The sequence below is a fragment of the Balaenoptera borealis genome (assembly GCF_965194805.1).
Source record: "Balaenoptera borealis genome assembly, chromosome: 7".
Classification (NCBI taxonomy): domain Eukaryota; kingdom Metazoa; phylum Chordata; class Mammalia; order Artiodactyla; family Balaenopteridae; genus Balaenoptera; species Balaenoptera borealis.
This window is the reverse complement of record NC_138864.1, coordinates 117,407,928-117,429,511: the sequence shown is the minus strand read 5'-3', so window position 1 is coordinate 117,429,511 and position 21,584 is coordinate 117,407,928. Positions and strand designations below refer to the sequence as shown.

Genomic DNA, 21,584 nt, shown 5'->3' with positions numbered 1-21,584 from the left:
CACAGTGTATGATATAACATAATGATATCTCTCTTTGGACAGTCCGCTGTCAGGAACTTCATTAGCAGGAATAACCAGTGAAACAAATGAGAGAAATTTCTGTAGGCACTTCCCTGGCAGTCCAGTGGTTAAAAGACTTCGTCTTCCAATGCAGGGGGTGCGGGTTCGATCCCTGGTTGGGGAGCTAAGATTCCACAGGCCACACGGCCAAAAAAACCAAAACATAAAACAGGAGCAATATCATAACGGAAATTCAATAAAGTTAAAAATGGTCACATCAAAAAAAACAACAAAACAAAACAAGAAAAATTTCTGTAAAGAAAATGAGCAGGAATGCCTACAATGTGAAAGCGGGGTTTCTTGATAAAAGCTGTGTGTGAGATCAATCATAATTCATTTCAACCATACTAAAATTGTAAGCCCGTTTTCAAGAAGAGGTAAAGAAAAACTAACGCCCACGAGCGAGGAGGGAACCTCACGCCGCGTCTGCTCAGCCCCACCTCAGGAAGCCCTGCCCAAGCAGCCTCTCCATGCAACAGAACAGGACACACCCTCTTTCCGAGCCAGGAGCCTATTCTACACGATGAATTCTCCAAAAATAAGCCCGTTCACATGAAAAGCCAGCGGCGGCCCTCTAATCACCTCCTCCACAGGCCTGTTTCTTCCATCTCCCAACGCAGCCAGGCATCTGCCTTTCTTCCTCCTCTGAAAGAGGCGGCCTGGGGTCTGTGGATCTGCTAGGCTTTCAGAAAGAACACCTCTCGTGGGGGGTTGTGAAACCCGACGAGGGCTGTGAAAGCTCCACGAGGCTGTGGCCCCAGCGGTGCCTCTGACTTGGTACCCAGCTAATCAGGCCGCGGGAGGAGAGGCCAGCCAGTGCCCCTCCGGGCTAGCGCGGCCTCACCCACGCTCACATACGACGTCTAGAAAGAGAGATGCCCGCTGCTCCTCTTGAGCTTCCGCCAGGCTAGGGTGGAGGAAACCGGAACTCTCCGCAGCCTCTCTGCATGTAAGAACTTAAACCTCTACCTCTGTTATTCACACATAATTCAACCTAGATCACTACATATTGAAACCGCAAAGACAGGGACAGAATAAGAAGGTGTCTCAAAATCACCACACGTTAATACAGTGCCCCTTTACTTGCTAACTGAGACGCCAGCATCTCGGAAGGATCCCCATCGAAGGCCGGTCAGTGCAAACACTGGCTGTTCCTTTTCACCCTGCAAGTTAAACACATTTAATTTAAATTAATGACGACAATAACTTGGAACTCTCTACAGGTAAGTAACCAGCAAACGTTCATGGCCTACGTTTCATCAAACCAAAATTCTAAAAGGGATGTTCCAAATTTAAGAAATTAATTCTGTGAGTGCTCAGTAAAAGTACTTAAATAAACTGTCCTGTAAAATGAAGCTAACTTTTTTGTATAGGCCTCATGAATCCGCTGCAAGAAAATATAGTATCATACTTCAGACTGTAATCATTATGCTGATTCTTGGACCAATTAGTCGGGTCAGCCAGAATTTCTTCTCTCTCTTATACTTGTCCAAGGCAAAGATAATTTATGCCTGCGTTCTCTTTGGAGGGCCAAGAGCTATCAAGGAAGATCAGCAACCTGGTAGGTACTCCAGAATGTTTCACTTGGATATCTGAAAATACAGCCAGATATTTGTCATAACAAATCAGGATGAAAAGTGATTCGGATTTAGTCCAGTGCTTTATGGCCAAATACTGCATATTATAATCAGCAAGCTTCTAATAAATCAGTGAGTTTATTTAGCAATATATAGAAAACACACAATTGAGCCACTGCCTCCAAGTGTTTACACTTCATGATGGGCTTTCCTATATGAAAATATATACATCAGGATTCTGAAAGGGACTTTCCCGGTAGCTCAGAATTGCAGCTGAAGCCCAAGGGTGCCCCACATTCTAAAGAGAGCTGCCAAATGCCAGACACACTCCACAGAATTTGCTAAGCAGGCACAGTACCAGCTCGGTTTCCACCATGCAATCATTAGAACCAGGGTAAGCAAAAGATTAGGAACTGGAGGAGAATCCTTGGCACTGTAAGTTGTTGGCCTAGAGAAAGCATCTAAGTCTTCTTAGGAGAGGTAGTCCTTCCCCGCTCAGTCCCACTTTCACTCCTGTTCCCGCTACCCTGAAACAAGTGAGGGTTTTCTAGGCAGATCACACATGAATAGGGCCAGCCTACCAGTAAAAGACACTGGCCTCTCATTCCTTGGTTGTGTATCTGTTGAAGCAGATTTCCTTTTCTGCTCTCTGTACCTGCTTAAGCAAGAGAAGAAGGAGCTAGAGGGAAATGGCAGAGCAAAGAGGTGATGGTAAGGTAACCCACTACTGGCACAGCAAGGATGTATTAGTCTCCTGGGTGCCTAGTGCATACTGTGGAAGACAGCAGGGCTTGAGCCATCCTGACTATACTAAGCTAATCGTTCATTCATTCATTTTTTTTTCATGAATCATCATTAACGGATATATATTATATATTAGGAACTAGTGATAAAAAAATGTCCTCAAAGAGCTCAAGGTATAATGGGGGGTAGAAAGACACAGACAATAACAACACAATGCAGTAGGTTCAAAGAACAGAGATGTGTATCAAGTATTATGAAAGTACAGAGCAGGTGCAACTGTATAGTGAGTGAGGGAGCCAAGGAGATGGATGGTCAGGGAAAACACAATGTAAATTTTAAGACAAACCATAAATTTTAAAGAATAAGGTAAAATCTGAACAGACTGATTACTAGGAAGGAGACTGAATCAGTAGAAACCTCTCAACAAACAAAAGTCCAGGACCAGACAGTTTTACTGGTAAATTTTACCAAACATTCAAAGGAGAATTAATACCAATCCTTTTCATACTCTTCCAAAAAACAGAAGAGGAAGGAATTCTTCCAAACTGATTTTTTAAGGCCAGCATTACCCTGATACCAAAACCAGACAAGGACAATACAAGAAAACAAAATTAAAGGCCAATATTCCTGATGAACATAGATACAAAAACCCTCAACAAAATATTAGCAAACCAAACTCAACCATACATTAAAAGAATCAGACACCATAAATCAATATTTATTCCATGGATGCAAGGATGGTTCAACATCTTCAAATCAGTCAGTATGATATGCTACATCCACAAAATGAAGGATGAAAATCATATGATCATTTCACTAGATGCAGAAAAAGTATGTGATAAACTTCAACACTGATTTATGATAAAAACTCTCAACAAAGTGGGTATAGAGGGAATATACCTCAACATAATAAAAGGCCATATATGACAAGACCATAGCTAACATCCTACTCAACAGTAAAAAGCCTTTCCTCTAAGATCTTGAACAAGAAAGATGCCTACCCTTACCACTTTTATTCAACATAGTATTGGAAGTGTTAGAGCTATTAGGTAAGAAAAAGAAATAAAGGCATCCAAATTGGAAAGGAAGAAGTAAAACTATCATGATTTATGGATGACATGACAGAACTAATAAATTCAGTAAAGTTGCAGGATACAAAATCAATACACAAAAATCTGTGGCATTTCTAGACACTAATAACAAACTATCAGAAAGAGAAATAAAGAAAACAATCCCATTTACAACTGCATCAAAAAGAATAAAATATCTAGGAGTAAATTTAAACAAGGAGGTGAAATTGAAAACTACAAGACATTAATGAAAGAAATTGAAAATGGGAAGATATTCTGTGCTCCTGGATTGGAAAAATTACTGATGTTCAAATGTCCATACTACCAAAAGCAATCTGTAGATTCAATGCAATCCCTACCAAAATTCCAAAGACATTTTTCAAAGACATAGAACATATAATCCTAAAATTTGTATGGACCCACAAAGAAACCCCAAACAGCCAAAGCAATCCTGAGAAAGAAGAACAAAGCTGGAGGTATCACACTCCCTGATTTCAAACTATATTACAAAGCTATAGTGATTAAAACTGCATGGTATTGTCATATAAACAGACACATAAATCAACAAAGAGCCCAGAAATAAACCCACACATATATGGTAAATTAATTTATAACAAAGGAGCCAAGAATATACAATGGGGAAAGGACAGTCTCTTCAATAAATGATCCTAGGAAAACTGGACAGTCACATGCAAAAGAATGAAACTGGACCACTATCTTACACCACATAAAAAGATTAATTCAAAATGGATTAAAGACTTCAATATAAGACCTAAAACAATAAAGCTCCTAGAAGAAAACATAGGGGGTAAGCTTCCTGACATAAGTCTTGGCAATGATTTTTAAATTTGACACCAAAAGCAAAAGAAACTAAAGCAAAAACAAATAAGTGGGGCTACATCATACTAAAAACCTTCTGTTCAGCAAAGGAAACCATCAACAAAATAAAAAGGTAACCTACTGAATGGGAGAAAATGTTTGCAAATCGTATATCTGATAAGGGGTTAATATCCAAAATATATAAAGAACTCATATAACTCAATAGAAAAAAAAAAAAAGCAATCCACTTGAAAAATGGGCAAAGCAGAGAAACAGACATACTGATGCCCAGCATCATTAATCATCAGAGAAAGGCAAATGAAAACAACAATGAGATAACACCTCACACCTATTAGAATGGCTATCATCAAAAAGACAAGAAAAAACAAGTGTTGTTGAGAATGTGGAGAAAAGGGAAACCTTGTGCACGCTGGTGGGAATGTAAATTGGTGCAGCCACTATGGAAAATAGGATGGAAGTTCCTCAAAGAATTAAAAATAGACCTACCATGTGATCCAGCAATTCCACTTCTAGGTATTTATCCAATGAAAACACAAACGTTAACTCAAAAGATATATGCAACAGACACCGCAGAAATACAAAGCATCCTAAGAGACTACTACAAGCAACTCTATGCCAATAAAATGGACAACCTGGAAGAAATGGACAAATTCTTAGAAAGGTAGAACCTTCCAAGACTGAACCAGGAAGAAATAGAAAATATGAACAGACCAATCACAAGTAAGGAAATTGAAACTGTGATTAAAAATCTTCCAACAAACAAAAGTCCAGGACCAGATGGCTTCACAGGTGAATTCTATCAAACATTTACAGAACAGCTAACACCCATCCTTCTCAAACTCTTCCAAAAAAACTCCCAAACTCATTCTATGAGGCCACCATCACCCTGATACCAAAATCAGACAAAGATACTCCAAAAAAAGAAAATTACAGACCAATATCACTGATGAATATAGATACAAAAATCCTCAACAAAATACCAGCAAACAGAATCCAACAACACATTAAAAGGATCATACACCATGATCAAGTGGGATTTATCCCAGGGATGCAAGGATTCTTCAATATATGCAAATCAAGCAATGTGATACACCATATTAACAAATTGAAGAATAAAAACCATATGATCATCTCAATAGATGCAGAAAAAGCTTTTGACAAAATTCAACACCCATTTATGATAAAAACTCTCCAGAAAGTGGGCACAGAGGGAACCTACCTCAACATAATAAAGGCCATATATGACAAACCCACAGCAAACATCATTCTCAATGGTGAAAAGCTGAAAGCATTTCCTCTAAGATCAGGAACAAGACAAGGATGCCCATTCTCGCCACTATTATTCATCATAGTTTTGGAAGTCCTAGCCACGGCAATCAGAGAAGAAAAAGAATAAAAGGAATACAAATTGGAAAAGAAGAAGTAAAACTGTCACTGTTTGCAGATGACATGATACTATACATAGAGAATCCTCAAGATGCCACCAGAAAACTACTAGAGCTAATCAATGAATTTGGTAAAGTTGCAGGATACAAAATTAACGCACAGAAATCTCTTGCATTCCTATACACTAACAATGAAAGATCAGAAAGAGAAATTAAGGAAACAATCCCATTCACCATTGCAACAAAAAGAATAAAACACCTAGGAATAAACCTGCCTAAGGAGGTAAAAGACCTGTACTCAGAAAACTATAAGACACTGATGAAAGAAATCAAAGATGACACAAACGGAGAGATATATATACCATGTTCTTGGATTGGAAGAATCAATATTGTGAAAATGACTCTACTACCCAAAGCAATCTACAGATTCAATGCAATCCCTATCAAATTACCAGTGGCATTTTTTACAGAACTAGAACAAAAAATCTTAAAATTTGTATGGAGACACAAAAGACCCCGAATAGCCAAAGTACTCTTGAGGGAAAAAAACGGAACTGGAGGAATCAGACTCCCTAACTTCAGACTATACTACAAAGCTACAGTAATCAAGACAATATGGTACTGGCACAAAAACAGAAATATAGATCAATGGAACAGGATAGTAAGCCCAGAGATAAACCCACGCATCTACGGTCAACTAATCTATGACAAAGGAGGCAAGGATATATAATGGAGAAAAAGTCTCTTCAATAAGTGGTGCTGGGAAAACTGGACAGCTACATGTAAAAGAATGAAATTAGAACACTCCCTAACACCATACACAAAAATAAACTCAAAATGGATTAGAGATCTAAATGTAAGACCGGACACTATAAAACTCTTAGAGGAAAACATAGGAAGAACACTCTTTGATATAAATCACAGCAAGATCTTTTTTGATCCACCTCCTAGAGTAATGGAAATAAAAACAAAAATAAACAAATGGGACCTAATGAAACTTAAAAGGTTTTGCACAGCTGCACAGAAACTACAAACAAGACAAAAAGACAACCCTCAGAATGGGAGAAAATATTTGCAAACGAATCAACGGACAAAGGATTAATCTCCAAAATATATAAACAGCTCATGCAGCTCAATATTAAAAAAACAAACAACCCAATCCAATGATGGGCAGAAGACCTAAATAGACATTTCTCCAAAGAAGACATACAGGTGGCCAAGAAGCACATGAAAAGCTGCTCAACATCACTAATTATTAGAGAAATGCAAATCAAAACTACAATGAGGTATCACCTCAGACCAGTTAGAATGGGCATCATCAGAAAATCTACAAACAACAAATGCTAGAGAGGCTGTGGAGAAGAGGGAACCCTCTTGCACTGTTGGTGGGAATGTAAATGGATACAGCCACTATGGAGAACAGTATGGAGTTTCCTTAAAAACCTAAAAATAGAATTACCATATGACCCAGCAATCCCACTACTGGGCATATACCCTGAGAAAACCATAATTCAAAAAGACACATGCACCCCAGTGTTCACTGCAGCACTACTTACAATAGCCAGGTCATGGAAGCAACCTAAATGTCCATCGACAGACGAATGGACAAAGATGTGGTACATATATACAATAGAATATGATTCAGCCACAAAAAGGAAGAAATTGGGTCATTTGTAGAGATGTGGATGGACCTAGAGATTGTCATACAGAGTGAAGTAAGTCAGAAAGAGAAAAACAAATATCGTATATTAACGCATATATGTGGAACCTAGAAAAATGGTACAGGTGAACCGGTTTGCAGGGCAGAAATGAGACCCAGATGTAGAGAACAGCCTATGGACACCAAGGGGGAAAAGTGGTGGTGGGGGTGGGGGCGGTGGGATGAATTGGGAGATTGGGATTGACATATATACACTAATATGTATAAAATGGATAAGTAATAAGAACTCGCTGTATAAAAAATTTTAAAAATAAAACAAAGATACATGCACCCCCATGTTCATTGCAGCATTAATTACAATAGCCAAGATATGGAAACAGCTTAAGTGTCCATCGACAGATGAATGGATAAAGAAACTGTGGCATGCACACACACACGCGGGCCCGCATACACACACAGATTCAGGAATAAAATAGAATAAAAACTTGCCATTTGGGACAACATGGATGGACCTTGAGGGCACTGTGCTAAGTGAAGTAAGTCAGAGGAAGACAAATACTGTATGATCTCTCTTACATGTGAGATCTAAAAAAAAACAAAAAATAACAACAACAAAGAAAACAAGCTTATAGATGATACAGAAAACAGACTGGTGGTTGACAGAGGCAGGGAATGGGGGTGGGAGGAATTTTTTAATGCAATCTAACTATGTTTTTTGATCCAGCATTTATATGTATGTGTATCTGTATCTATATGTATATCTGTATAATTCCTGGATTCATTCTTTTATCTATTCATTATAATTTTTGCAGATCTACCTAGGAGGTTCCCAAGAGTGAGCTAAGCACTATATAGTATTGAAAGAGAAGGAACGAGGCTGAATCATACAGTACTGGACTAGGGAAGATGCATGCTAATTAAAAAAAAGAGAGAGAGAGAAATCAGGTCCCTTGAGAAAGGACACTATATTACAGTAATAAGTGCATACTATAGTGATTTCCCCAGTCCTTCCCCAGAAAGGAAAAATAAATAAAGCACCTACATTGGGGAGGGTGGGAAGAAAGTAGAGAGAAAGAAAAGAAACGAGGAGAAAGGGCGCTCTAGCCTAAGGGAGAGAATTAACACTATGTGAATAGTTTGCTGTATCAATGGAAACATTTCCCAAATGTTTCTTAAGATGTTAAGTGTTACAGCTGATGATGATGATGATGATAGAAGATTCCATGTTGAAATAAGTTGGGAAATATCAAACTTATTTGGTTTGAAAGAAGTTAGGTTTACTGCAATTCTTCTTAGAGTCTTTAATATGTTAATGTACATTATAAATTTCCAAAAGAAGAAATACAATATACAGCTTTCCTGAGGTGTTAACTGTTCAGCCCTTCTCTGGGAAGACATCTTGCGTAAGTAATATTCCTTAGGGAAATGCTGTTCTAAAGCATGCAGTGTAAGTAAGAAGTGCTGAGCCAAGTACTCACGATGTCCTGACTGGCGCTCTAAAACCATTTTCCCTTTCTTCATGTAGGGGGAAGACTTTTGGGACTCTTCTGTTAAGATTAACCGAAAAGCCTTGCTACCTTAAGGTTCCACGGAATTGAGTTGCTATGTTCCAGCAAGGGGTAGGAAAGGAGTGTGAAGAATGTGAAGAGTCTAGAAAAGCAGATGGACACGGAGCCCTCAGGATTCAGCAGAGGCCTGAGGGTCAGTAGTGGAGACACTGGTCCCAGTTGCAGGACACACGAGCACAGGAAAAATAAGCAAGGTCGGCTGGACAGAGTGGAAGCCAACAGACAAAGCACCACTGTATCTTAGGCCAGTGAAGTTCTGGGCGATAGTCAGATTATGAGATGGAGAGATCAGAAAACAAGAACAGATACTGTACAGAAAGACAGGCACACAGCCAGATCTTAGCAGCAAAGGAGATAAGCTGCTCCAAGTCAGAGGCTCCCCTGGACAGAGTAAATCCCTGCTGGGAAATGGCCTCATGGTCTGCAGAGGAAAACAACTGGGAGAGCTGGTTGGAACAGAATTTAAGGAACAGTGACAGGAAAACGATCCTGGTCAACTAGACAACTGCCCGACCTATGGATTTTAGGGATTCTAGATGAAGAAAAAGAATCAAGGCAGAAGGAGCTCAGCAGCAGTTCTAAGCATCGTCGTATGAGAGTGATCAGAGCTGGGGCTTTAACAGAAGGAAGCCAGGAAGGAAAGACAGGGGAAAGGGGGAGAGTCTCACTCTCACCACCTCCCCTATCTTCCTCATTTGGTTCTGGGTTGGCAGGGTCTGAGTCCAACTGAGAGACCAAAAAGAAAGAACTAGGAAGAATTCCATAAATCTTTACAGTAGTTACTTTAAAGTCAAGTTCCAGGCATTGTAGATGTCCACATGGGAAAACTGCCCTTTAAAAATCATGTGACAGGCCAAGAGTGATCCCACCTAGACAAAGCAGTGAAGGAAAAAGCAATGGACTGTAAGACAGAAAATCCTTATTCTACTTCTGTCTACAGCACAACTAGTCATACGATCAGATAACCCTTTTTTAAAAATCTGTCCAGTGAAGATACTAATACACATCTTGCCTCCCTCGCTGAGTTAGAAGTCCTAAGGAGATGCGAACTCACACTATACAATGAAAACATAAAGCACTATTATAGCTTCCAAGGACTATTTCTTTTATTTTTGGAGAATCTTCCATTATATGTTTAATTGTGTTTCAGTTTGTTTTTTAAAAGAAGAGGAATCTGGTATCAGGCTTCATCTGCAATGCTTTTCACCACATTCTGAAAGCAATTTCCAGAAATAAAGAAAAAAGAGAAGACAAATTCAGCCTAGCTGGGTGCCTCAAAAACAACAGTAGAGGCTACTGTACTATGTTTTCTAGGAATTGATTTTAAAAGTTTTCTGCTTCCTGGGGTGTGTTACCAATATACAGAGCCTGTGGTAAATTTGATACTGGTTTCATCAATTCACAGAATCAGTATGTTTGAATGAAAAAGAAAAAGAAGACAAGAGACATTTAAATGCAAGCACAGTCAAGAATGTTCGGTTAAATCCTAATTACTCTGGAATGTATTACTTCTCACACATAAATAAGAAGCAGTAAATCAATCACTCAGTTATTAAGAGATCTACCCTGATTCACTCCTTTGACAGCAACAATACTTTAAAATAACGGATGCTGAATCTCTAGTCTCTTTTCCAGGCTAACATTCCTTTCAGCACATTTTGTGAAAACGATTAAGCTTTATTAGATGCTAAAGAATCAATTGCAACTTAAATCACTTTTATCCTGACCAACAAGGTCATGGTGGAGAGTCCAGATATCACTGCATAAAGCACAAAGGAAAATAAAAGGGAAATGGGTTGCAAGCTCACGGGTTCATCAACCGTAAACGTGCATATAGCAAATGCCATATAACTAGGAACGACATTTTAGGATTGAAGTTTGGAATCATGACACAGTACGGAGCCTTCTTCCACAGATACTAGGAAACTTGCAAGAATATAAAATGTGCATAGCCTTTGGAGGACAACCTGAATGTAGCTGGTACATTCTAAGGCTAAACCTGAGTAAAGTATGCAGGATTCACTGTTTATAGGATTATTTGGCTTTATGGCTCAGCCTTCTTAAGAACCTGCCTTTTCCAGGGGGAAAAAGAAGAAATTTAGATGAAGAAGGAATAGATACTTAACTACCATCAAGCGAGAATATCTTTTCCCTAGGAATTAAACCCTTTTTAGAGAGAAGATTCTGATCAGGAATCAGGAATGGCTATTGGGTCTTCTTCCCTCCAAAATTTTAATTTTGGTAAGATGTCAAACCAAAAAACCTTTTATACGTGCAAGGAACACCATATTTACCTCTCACCCAGCTTCACCAGGCCAACATTTCCCCACATTAGCTTTATCTCTGTGTGTATAGTTTGTAGTATTGTTAAATCATTTGCAAATAAATTGCAGGCTTCATGGCCTTTCACTCCTAAATATTTCAGCATGTATCTCCCAAGAACAAGGACATACACAGACATAACCATAACACCACTGTCACTCTCAAGAAATCTCACACTGGCATATAACATCTAATATATCATCCATATTAAAATATCTCTGATATCTTTTACGGCTGACACTGTTTTTCATTTTTCCAGTCCAGGATCTCATACTGGACTTCATTATGATATTTCTTTAGTTTCCCTTAATCTTGAACAGACTATCTTCTTTTAGATTTCATGACATTGACATTTTCGAAGAAGCCAAATCAATGGTTGTTTTTAGAATGTCCTACAATTTGGATTTGATTGTTTTCTCACTATTAGATTCAGTTAGGTTAAGACTAATGTTTTGGGCAGAAAACTACATAGGTGATGTTGTATCCTTCTCGATATATCACATCAGGAGGCAGATAATGTCCATCTGTCCCATTATTGGTGATGCTGTTTGATCACTTGGTTAAGGCGGTGTGTGCTAGATCTCTCTACTATAAAGGTACTTTTTTCCTTTGTAATTATTAAGTAACTTGCGATAATTTGAGACTGTGTGGGTATTTGTTTCTCAACGACCTTTTATCCAATGTGTGTAGCATCCATTGATGATCCCTGTTTGAATTAATGATTTCACTAGTGATTGCCAAATGGTAATTCTCTAACTCTGTCGTATCTTATACATTTACAATTTCGCAATTCTTCTGTAACATAACTATAGATTCATAGATTCATCATTTTTATTTAATGTATTATAATCCACTAGCATTATTCTTTTTGATGTTCAAATTATCCCAAAATTGGCCAATAGGGTACCATCAGGCGGGCTCCTATTTTGTGGTGTCTTCATTAGTTTTTGAGTAGTTCTTTGCCTTATTCTTGCCCTGCCTCTGAAAGACATCTTTTCACAGAATCCTGGTAAGTTTTATTAGGGAATGGTATTTAGAGACCAAAATCTGGATGCCAGATATGCTCACTGTTGTTGGGTGTCACTGCCTTTAGGCCCCTTCAGTGGGCAAAGCGAGCAAACATCTTTCTAGAATAATTCATGAGTTTATCTACAAATCGGTAAGAAAATGTTAGACAACCCAATAGAAAAATGGGAAGTTCTGCTCCTCTCTAGGATGTAGGAAGCAACAAAGAACATTGTTCCCACCCTAAAAATGAGAAAAAGCCTAATAATCTACAGAATCATAATTATTCTTAAGCCCATCAGAGAGCTGACAATGCAAGACAACCAAGTAACCTGAATTCCAAAGAGAAGGCCCTCCAAAAGACAGATGGGTCACGAGAAAGGTTTCGCCTTTGGCAGAGCATGAGATAGAGAGGTGGCCACCATACAAACAGGTGAGACGAAATCGGGTGCTGTCCTAAGTGCATTATATTTATTAGCTCTTTTAATACTCAAAACAACCATATAAAACAGAAAAATTACTTGTGGGCCAAAGGTAATCAACAGAGGAACTAAAAATCATGATACAACTATACTGAGAGGTGATACAGAGGACTTCTGATAAGAGGCCAATAGATAAGGTCTAAAACTGATAAACCAAAAAGTAGTATTATATACTTAAACTGAATTATACACCTAAAAATCGTTCTGATGGTAAATTTCATGTTTTGTGGGTTTTTTTTTTTTAACCACAATTTTAAAAAGTAGCATCACGAGCATACTGATTAGTGATAACTAGAATAAACAGGTAAAATTATCTTCTCTGGGGGGTTATACTTCAGATAGGAAAGGGTAAGAAGAGGGACAGTTGTTTTCCTTATAATCTTACTTGAACTACTACATTTTTTTTAAAGTATGTATTACTTTGTTAATTTTTTCAAACTCTGATGAAAAGATCTTACCTTGATCTGCAAGACATCAAGTGGAACTGTCTCTCCTTTCACAATGGCAAGTGTAGCATCTGTAATATGTCTAAAAGATAACAAGAAGGAAATGATCATGTTGTGAAAAATAAGCAACACCTCCCCCAACACACACACACACACACACACACACAACCACACTCCTACCCAGAGTACTAATAGCTGGGTCAAGAAAAAGACAAATTCCTTCAAAATACTCCAAGAAATCAGAACAAAGGTGTATAAAAGAATTACTGATACAAATCTAGTGGAAGGCTCTGATACAGACTCAAAGAGAAGGCTTTGGCAAAGAGAAGTTTATACAAGGCACCAATCATTTATTTACTTCACATTTATTGAGTCTCTACATTGTGTCTGACTTTTATCACTGGAAAATATGATAAATAAATAATAATACAACATCTTTCATTCATTGTAAGAGAATGAAAGTCAAGCACTTCAAAAACCATATTCCTTTTTACTCTAATAATCTGAAGGATAGCTAAAGGACAGGATTTGCTGGAGTTATCTTAGCAAAATATAATAAATTCCCAAAATATACACATTAATTCCAATGCTTGGATTACATTCTGGGTTCCCTAGGAAGCAAACTGAAACTTAAGAAACAGCCTACTTTACTTTCTCATATTTCCCTATCAACATATCTTTATCCCATTTTCCCTCCAATACAGTTGCTATCTGGGAAGTAGGTAGCAGTTTAGAAAATGAGATTCAATTTAGGAGAAAGCAAGACACATGATCACCAGTTTAGATTAATTTGATATGAATACATTAATTTCAAAGGAAGTTATTAGAAAGAATCCTAAAGCTTTGTGCTTGCTCTGAGTAGTACCGAGCGCATTAAGAGGTTTAAGAAGTGCTTTTGAGAGGCTGACCTTTAAAAAATGTTCCAACTGAAAAATGCCTTTTTCTATTAATTTTTTTTTCAAAATTCCTTGGCAGAAGATGGTTAAAATGCAACCTTAAATTTATCATTCTCCAGCAATAATTGAAAGTTCTAAATAAAGCAGCACTGTAGCACGAAACAGCTATTTTTTAGGATTATTTATCTGCAACATTCCAAATTCAAAATTCCTTTTTCTTCTGTAGTAATTATGGTACAACAAATCTTGACAGCAATGCAAAAAGCAAAGCCTTGTTCTTTTAAGTAGCCTCAGGCATCTGCCATGTTAAGAGGTCTACAAAATTATGAACCCAGGGCAGACTGACTTAATTATCTAAGAGCCCTGGGGCATGCTTATAAATTAAGTTTTATAAATCTTTAAATTATAAATAGAAGCAGCAACAACATTAGTTTAACTACAGGGAAAATCAGCTCCTAAAAAACTGAAGGCTATCTAAGACCCTGAGAGCAGCCACACCGCACAGACACTGGCTTTTGGATAGGTGAGGCGTTCTCTAAGGGACATGTCCTACCTCGGCATCACTGACATATCTGGTAATGCTGGCAAGCAGTTCTAATAATCTATACTGACAGGCGGAAAGAGTAGCTATCTAAAGTAACCAAGACCCAAACCAGATAGGATTTGTCTCAGATAAGAAAAAATGTTTAATTCATTGTTTGTCATATTTATAGCCCCTCAGAAATTCTAAGCTGGGAAAAAAATATGGCAAACTGAAATGCCACATTAGGCTGCAGGATGATTGGTAAAGAGCTGAACACTCCCCATCAGACTAAGGCTTGAAGCATGAGAGACGTTTTAATAGAGGCCGGAGATATGTCAGCCCTTATGCCTGGTGTTTGATATATGGAGCAAGGTTTTATCTAAAAAAAAAAAAAAAAAAAAAGTTAAAAGATAAAAGATGACTCCTAAAACTACAACAGCAAAAATAAATCCACAAAACCAGCCTATTCAAAATCCCAAAGCAGAACTGGACAGCCACATGCAAAAGAATGAAACTAGACCACTAGCTTACACCATACACAAAGATTAGCTCAAAATGGATTAAAGAATTGAATGTAATAAGACCTGAAACCATAAAACTTCTAGAAGAAAACATAGAGGGTAAGCTTCTTGACATAAGACTTGGCAATGATTTTTGAATCTAACACCAAAAGCAAAAGCAATAAAAGTAAAAATAAGTAAGTGGGGCTACATGATACTAAAAACCTTCTGTGCAGCAAAGAAAACCATCAACAAAATGAAAAGGCAACCTACTGAATGGGAGAAAATATCTGCAAATCATATATCTGGTAAGTGGTTAATATACAAAATATATAAAGATCTCATACAACTCAACAGAAAAAAAAAATCCACTTGAAAAATGGGTAGATAACTGGAATCGACATTTTTCCAGAGAAGACGTACATACAGATGTCCAACAGGCACATGAAAAGATGCCCAGCATCATTAACCATCAGGGAAATGCAAATCAAAACACAATGAGACAGCACCTCACACCTGTTAGAATGGCTGTTACCAAAAAGATAAGAAGGGCTTCCCTGGTGGCGCAGTGGTTGAGAGTCCGCCTGCCAGTGCAGGGGACACGGGTTCGAGCCCTGGTCTGGGAGGATCCCGCGTGCCGCGGAGCGACTGGGCCCGTGAGCCACGATTACTGAGCCTGCGTGTCTGGAGCCTGTGCTCCGCAACAAGAGAGGCCGCGATAGTGAGAGGCCTGTGCACCACGATGAAGAGTGGCCCCCGCTTGCCGCAACTGGAGAAAGCCCTCGCACAGAAACGAAGACCCAACACAGCCATAAATAAATAAATAAATACTTAAAAAAAAAAAAAAAGATAAGAAATAACAAGTACTGTAGAGGATGTGGAGAAAAGGGAACCCTCCTGCACTGTTGCTGGGAATGTAAATTGGTGCAGCCAGTATGGAAAACAGTATGGAGGTTCCTCAAAGAATTAAAAATGGGACTACCATATGATCCAGCAATTCCACTTCTGGGTATTTATCCGAAGAAAGCGAAAACACTAACTCAAAAGATATATTCACCCGTGTTTGTTGTTCAGCATTATTTACAATAGCTAAGATATGGAAACAAGCTAAGTGTCCATTGACAGATGAATGAATAAAGAAGATGTGATATATATGTGAGACACATATATATAAACATTTGTGTGCACACACACACATACACTACAATACTATTCAGCAATAAAAAAGAATGAAATTTTGCCATCTGCAACAACACTGATGGACTTGGAGGGTATTATACTAAGTGAACTAAGTCAGACAGAGAAAGACAAATACTGTATGATATATGTGGGTGGCATCTTTAAAAAAAAAACAACAAGGGACTTCCCTTGTGGCGCAGTGGTTAAGAATCCACCTGCCAATGCAGGGGACACAGGTTCGAGCCCTGGTCCGGGAAGATCCCATATGCCACGGAGCGACTAAGCCCGTGCACCACAACTACTAAGCCTGCGCTCTAGAGCCTGCGAGCCACAACTACTGAAGCCGGTGCGCCACAACTACTGAAGCCTGCGCTCTAGAGCTCGCGAGCCACAACTACTGCAGCCCGCACGCCACAACTACTGAAGCCTGCGTACTAGAGCCCGTGCTCCACAACAAAAAGAAGCCACTGTAACAAGAAGCCCATGCACCGCAAGGAAGAGTAGCTCCCGCTCACAGCAACTAGAGAAAGCCTGTGTGCAGCAACGAAGACCCAATGCAGCCAAAAAATAAATTAAATTAAATTAAATTTAAATTAAAAAAAACAAGTTCATAGATGGTACAGAGAACAAATTGATGGTTGTCAGAGGTGGGGTGTGGGAGGCTGGTAAAAAGGGTGAAGGGAGTCAAGTTATAAAATAAGTCAGTCATGGGGATGGAATGTATAGCATGGCAACTAACAATAATACTGTATTACATGTTTGAAAGTTTTTAAGAGAGTATATCTTAAAAGTTCTCATCACAAGGAAAAACAATTCTGTAACTATTGAATGGTGACAGATGTTAACCATAATTATTGTGGTGGCATACAAATATCAAATCATCGTGTTATACACCTGAAACTAATATAATGTTTTATGTCAACTACACCTCAATCTAAAATAAAAATCCTAAAGCAGAAAAAAAAATCCAAAACAGAAAATCACCTGAGTATTATTATTGTTATTGATTCTAGAAGGTTATAACAAGAAATGTCTTGAGAAGATTTCAATTCATTCATTCAACAAATATTTTTTATTGACCTCCCCCAATGTATCACAAAGCTTACGTTAAAGATCAGGCAACTGACAATGAGAACCTGCCTGAAAATGATTTGTCCAAGATTATATTTTTAATCACTGTCAAAGCCACGACTCAAATTCAAGATTCCCATCTTCTTGAAAGACTAAATCTTTGTTTACATAATGCTTTCAAAAAAAAAGAGCAATAATAACAACTTGCCTGACTCCTGAGGACACTCTTAGACTCACAACAATTTAATTTAATGTCAGGGCTGCACTACTTTCTCTGTCTGCTTTATCCACACTGCCTTCTACTTTTGGCATTCCCTAAAGGATGTAACTATATTTGGTTCTTTTAGCTACTTACATTATCAAGGTAACGGAGCCAAGGCTGCTGCTGGCCCAGTCTCCACAGGGAACTTGCTATTTGTCATCATGCATACTTAAAGCAAACAAATGATCACTGCAAATATGTCTTCACCAGAGAATCTTACAACACAAAAGCACACAAACAGTATGCTTGGATCAGTGAAGCTATCTTCTTAAGTGGCAGAAGGACATCAGTATTCATCTCCATACCTGACCTGAGGACTTAACATTAGACCACCAGGGTCCCACAACCCAACAGAGAAACTTCCCAATCAACCCAACGCTTGAACTCTGATCTCTTCCTCTTAATGATTTGAAGTTTCAGGCTATCAAAACTCAAAAAGAAAATTATATCACACGTGTGAATTTTCCATTCCCAGGCTCGCTCACCCACAAATGCTACCATCCCACATTGACAACCTACTGGACTTTGTTTCCACTTTCGGCAAAGAGTGTCTGACTCAAACTACTGGTCTGGCCCAGTGGGATAAATCCAATGGGAATCTTACTGAAGGTAGCCTGGCGGGGAAGAAAACAAGAGCAAAGTTTTATTGTTATGGTCAGAAAATGAGGTTGAATAGAGAGGCACAGGTGTGTCCACTATGACAAAGTAACTGACCCTGGGCCTGCCTCCCAGCCTTCCTTCCCACACCCCTAGACCAGCAACCAGGTAATACTGACGAAGCAGGTTCTAGAACAAGGCAGTTCATGAAAACAACATACCTTCAAATTTGGAAGGAATATTTGGGTGCTCACTAATGGCAACAGGTTGAAAGAAATTTGGTTAAGAAAATGAGGGTCTTAGATATTAGATAAGTGCATGATTGTGACAGACTGTATTATATTGCCACACTATTTGACAAAGTTGCAGACAGAATTCAACTAAAAATGTCTAACATTTGTACACTGACTGAGGACAGGTGAAAGTGCCTTATAAACTACCTCAAGTATAAACAAGGCTAAGAGAATAAGCAAGGTCAAGTAGCAGAAGAATGGCATAGTAGAGGACTTAATTAAAGGCCACAAATAAACAGATACCGTAAGGTTCCTAAAGATTATTTTGAGCTCAGTCTACTATTACCAATGGGACTGGGAAGGATCTTCTTTCTTGTTGTTACTTATAAAATATTTTATCACACTTTTCTACAATAATTTAAAGTAATCTCACAAATACCCATGTACCCAAGACCCAGATTTAACAAATATTACATTTTGCCATATTTGCTTCAGAGTTTTAAGAAATAAAGTGATGCAGATACAATTCAAGTCCCTTCTCATCCTACTCCCCTTTCCCTTCCCAGAGGAAGCCTTTATCGTGAGGTTGGTGTGATTCCTTTCCATCCACACTGTTATCCTTTTACTACATAGTTTACGCATCTATTAAGAGTATCTTTGTTTTCTGAATTTTAAAACTTTGTAGAAATGCATAACATACTTTGGCAACCTGCCTTTTTTATTGAATATTTTTTAGATTTACCACGTAGATATTTATAAACCTAGTTCATTCATTTTAACTGTTGTATGGCTTCCAATATATGAATATACCACAATTTATTAATGAAGGAATCCTTTGAAGAAAAGATTCTATAGAGAAATTTTATATTTTAAACAACTCTTGGTAAAAGCCATTGGATACCCTGGATTCCCAAAGCAGAAAAGTCCACCATGAGTTAATAAAAGTGTTCTATGACATAGGCAGAAGTACTTTATTTTCTAAAATCCGAGGAAGCACAACTTGTGCCCATCTTAAAATATAAAAAGGGGAGAAAGGGTAAAAGAAAGAAATAAAGAGAGATAAAAAGAACAGGAAAGTAAAAGTCAAAATGCAATTATTCTTATTTTAAAGCTCACCTCATCTGCTCTTCGAAGAACTCCAGTTATAACCTATAAATGTTTTAAAAAAATTATTATGAACAACTTGTATTTCCTTTATCATAAAAGAATTGGATTCAATTTTCATGGACCACAAACTTGTTCCTGTTTTCTTCCTAGAAACTATGTCAAAAGATGTATTGGCTCTTAAAACACAAACTATTCTCCAATAAGATCAGAGCTAGATTAGACTTTATTCTCCACCTAGGATCAATAGTACTATAAAATTATAAAACTTCTACATTATATTAGTAAAATTACGTTTTAAGTTCTATAAGATGGGTATAAATGTGATGTACACATCAATTATACTAAAGATCCTAGTTTCCTACTATGAAGTACACATATCGGGAAAAAAAACAGCACTTTGCTACACTCAGAGAGAAGCCTGCTCTCAATAAATGTTTCTTACTGATGAATATGAAGACAAGGGAGATTTTATTCCCTCTATAAAAAGACATTTTTAATTTGAATTTTTACTTAATTTATTTTTTATTTTTAAACTATAATACCCATGTCTTGTAAAAACTGTGAAAAATACCTGAAGAAAAAATACTTTCTCATAAACCCACCGGGCATCATTAGTCAGTTGTTTATATTTTGCTATATTTCCCTCCAATTCTTTTATTTAACCAGGGCATATTTTGATGACTAGATTATACCAGATACACAATTTGGTTTCTTTCTTAAAAACATTTTGTAAAGTCAAGGCAAAGGCCAATCTTCTCCCGCATCTCCTGCCTCACTGAGTTTCGGGATTAAATGGGGCTGTCATGAGGTCCACTTCATTACTTTGTTGGCATGCTATCCGTATTCTTCACACTTCATTAAAAAGCCATAAACACAATTACAAGATCATTAGCACAGCCTTTTTAAAAGAAGCTTACTAAGGCTCACATGATTGCTAAGTCAAACACAGGACAGTGCCCTGTCTGCTGTTAGCTACTGGTCCCTGAACACCAATGAAACCACAAAAATAGAGGCAAAAGACAATGAGAAACGAGGTACGGATGTGACTTATGGTACACAGGATGGGGTGACTGAGTGGGAGGGGCACCTGCACCTCTTCTTCTGAAAAGAAGAGCATTTCCAGGGCAATATACTTACTGTCCTTATTGGACCAAAGCAAGCATTAAGGAAATGGAATTGTAGAAAAAAAGCAACGCATACATCGGAACATGTAGACCTCTGCCTCTAAATGTACCATTAGGAGATAACATTACATGGGATGGAAATGATGTGAGAATGGACAGATGCATTTTTTTAAAAGGCAATTGTTATTTAAGTTTATTTTATAAGAAACCTTCCCATAATTGAAACAGTGATTCCCTAACAAACAGGGCTACTTCATAAGAGTCTTCAAAATATAAAAAGCGTTTCACACCCAGCACCATTTTGTACCCTGTTTTATTCCATTTTATCCAACTTAAATTTGATACAAGAAAAACCCTTCTATGTGCTGGGTATAGAATTTATACGAAGCAATGAAATAAAAGTGCATGAGAAAAATGTAATGCTATACTTGTTTCAGAGAGAAACAATCCTAAAAAGAATGGATTACAAAGAAATAATTTCCTTAAATTATAACCACTTTATGCCACTGCTCCAAGACCTAATTTCTATTTTCCTCCCTTTCAAAATGGTTTCAAACAGAAAAGCGGCCACACCTCCTGCAAAGTCCCATCTCCTCCAGCAACAACGATCACATCTGTGTTTTCCAGCAGTTCCAGGAGCTTCTTGGCTTGGCCCTCATAATCTGTCTGCAATACAAAGGAAGCCTTTGGTAAATTTATCATCCTAGAGCCACAAGCCCAAAGGTCTAAAAATATGGGATATTTTCTTTAAAGTTTTACACTGAATCTTTTCTTAAATTCTACATAACTGATATACATGAAAAACTAAACAGCTATCAAAGCAACTATGTATGGTTTTTATAGTTTTATATTTTTAGAGCTGGAAGGGACCTCAGAAGCCATCTAGTCGGCTCCTTACTTTAAAAATAAAACTCAAACCTAGTGATTTGTCTC

General features: G+C 37.9%; 1 protein-coding gene across 5 annotated transcripts in view; it reads right to left on the bottom strand.

Annotated features, from left to right (window-relative positions):
• Positions 1-21,584, bottom strand: part of AGK (acylglycerol kinase) — a 126,385-nt gene that overhangs the window by 18,313 nt on the left and 86,488 nt on the right. For all 5 annotated transcript variants that reach the window (XM_082400354.1, XM_082400357.1, XM_082400356.1 and 2 more), the window contains 5 exons: positions 21,225-21,317; positions 19,537-19,569; positions 18,110-18,204; positions 13,172-13,241; positions 1,144-1,223 (listed from right to left, as the gene is read on the bottom strand). In XM_082400354.1, coding sequence (XP_082256480.1) covers positions 1,144-1,223; positions 13,172-13,241; positions 18,110-18,204; positions 19,537-19,569; positions 21,225-21,317 — 371 coding nt within the window. The remainder of the gene's footprint in view (positions 1-1,143; positions 1,224-13,171; positions 13,242-18,109; positions 18,205-19,536; positions 19,570-21,224; positions 21,318-21,584) is intronic.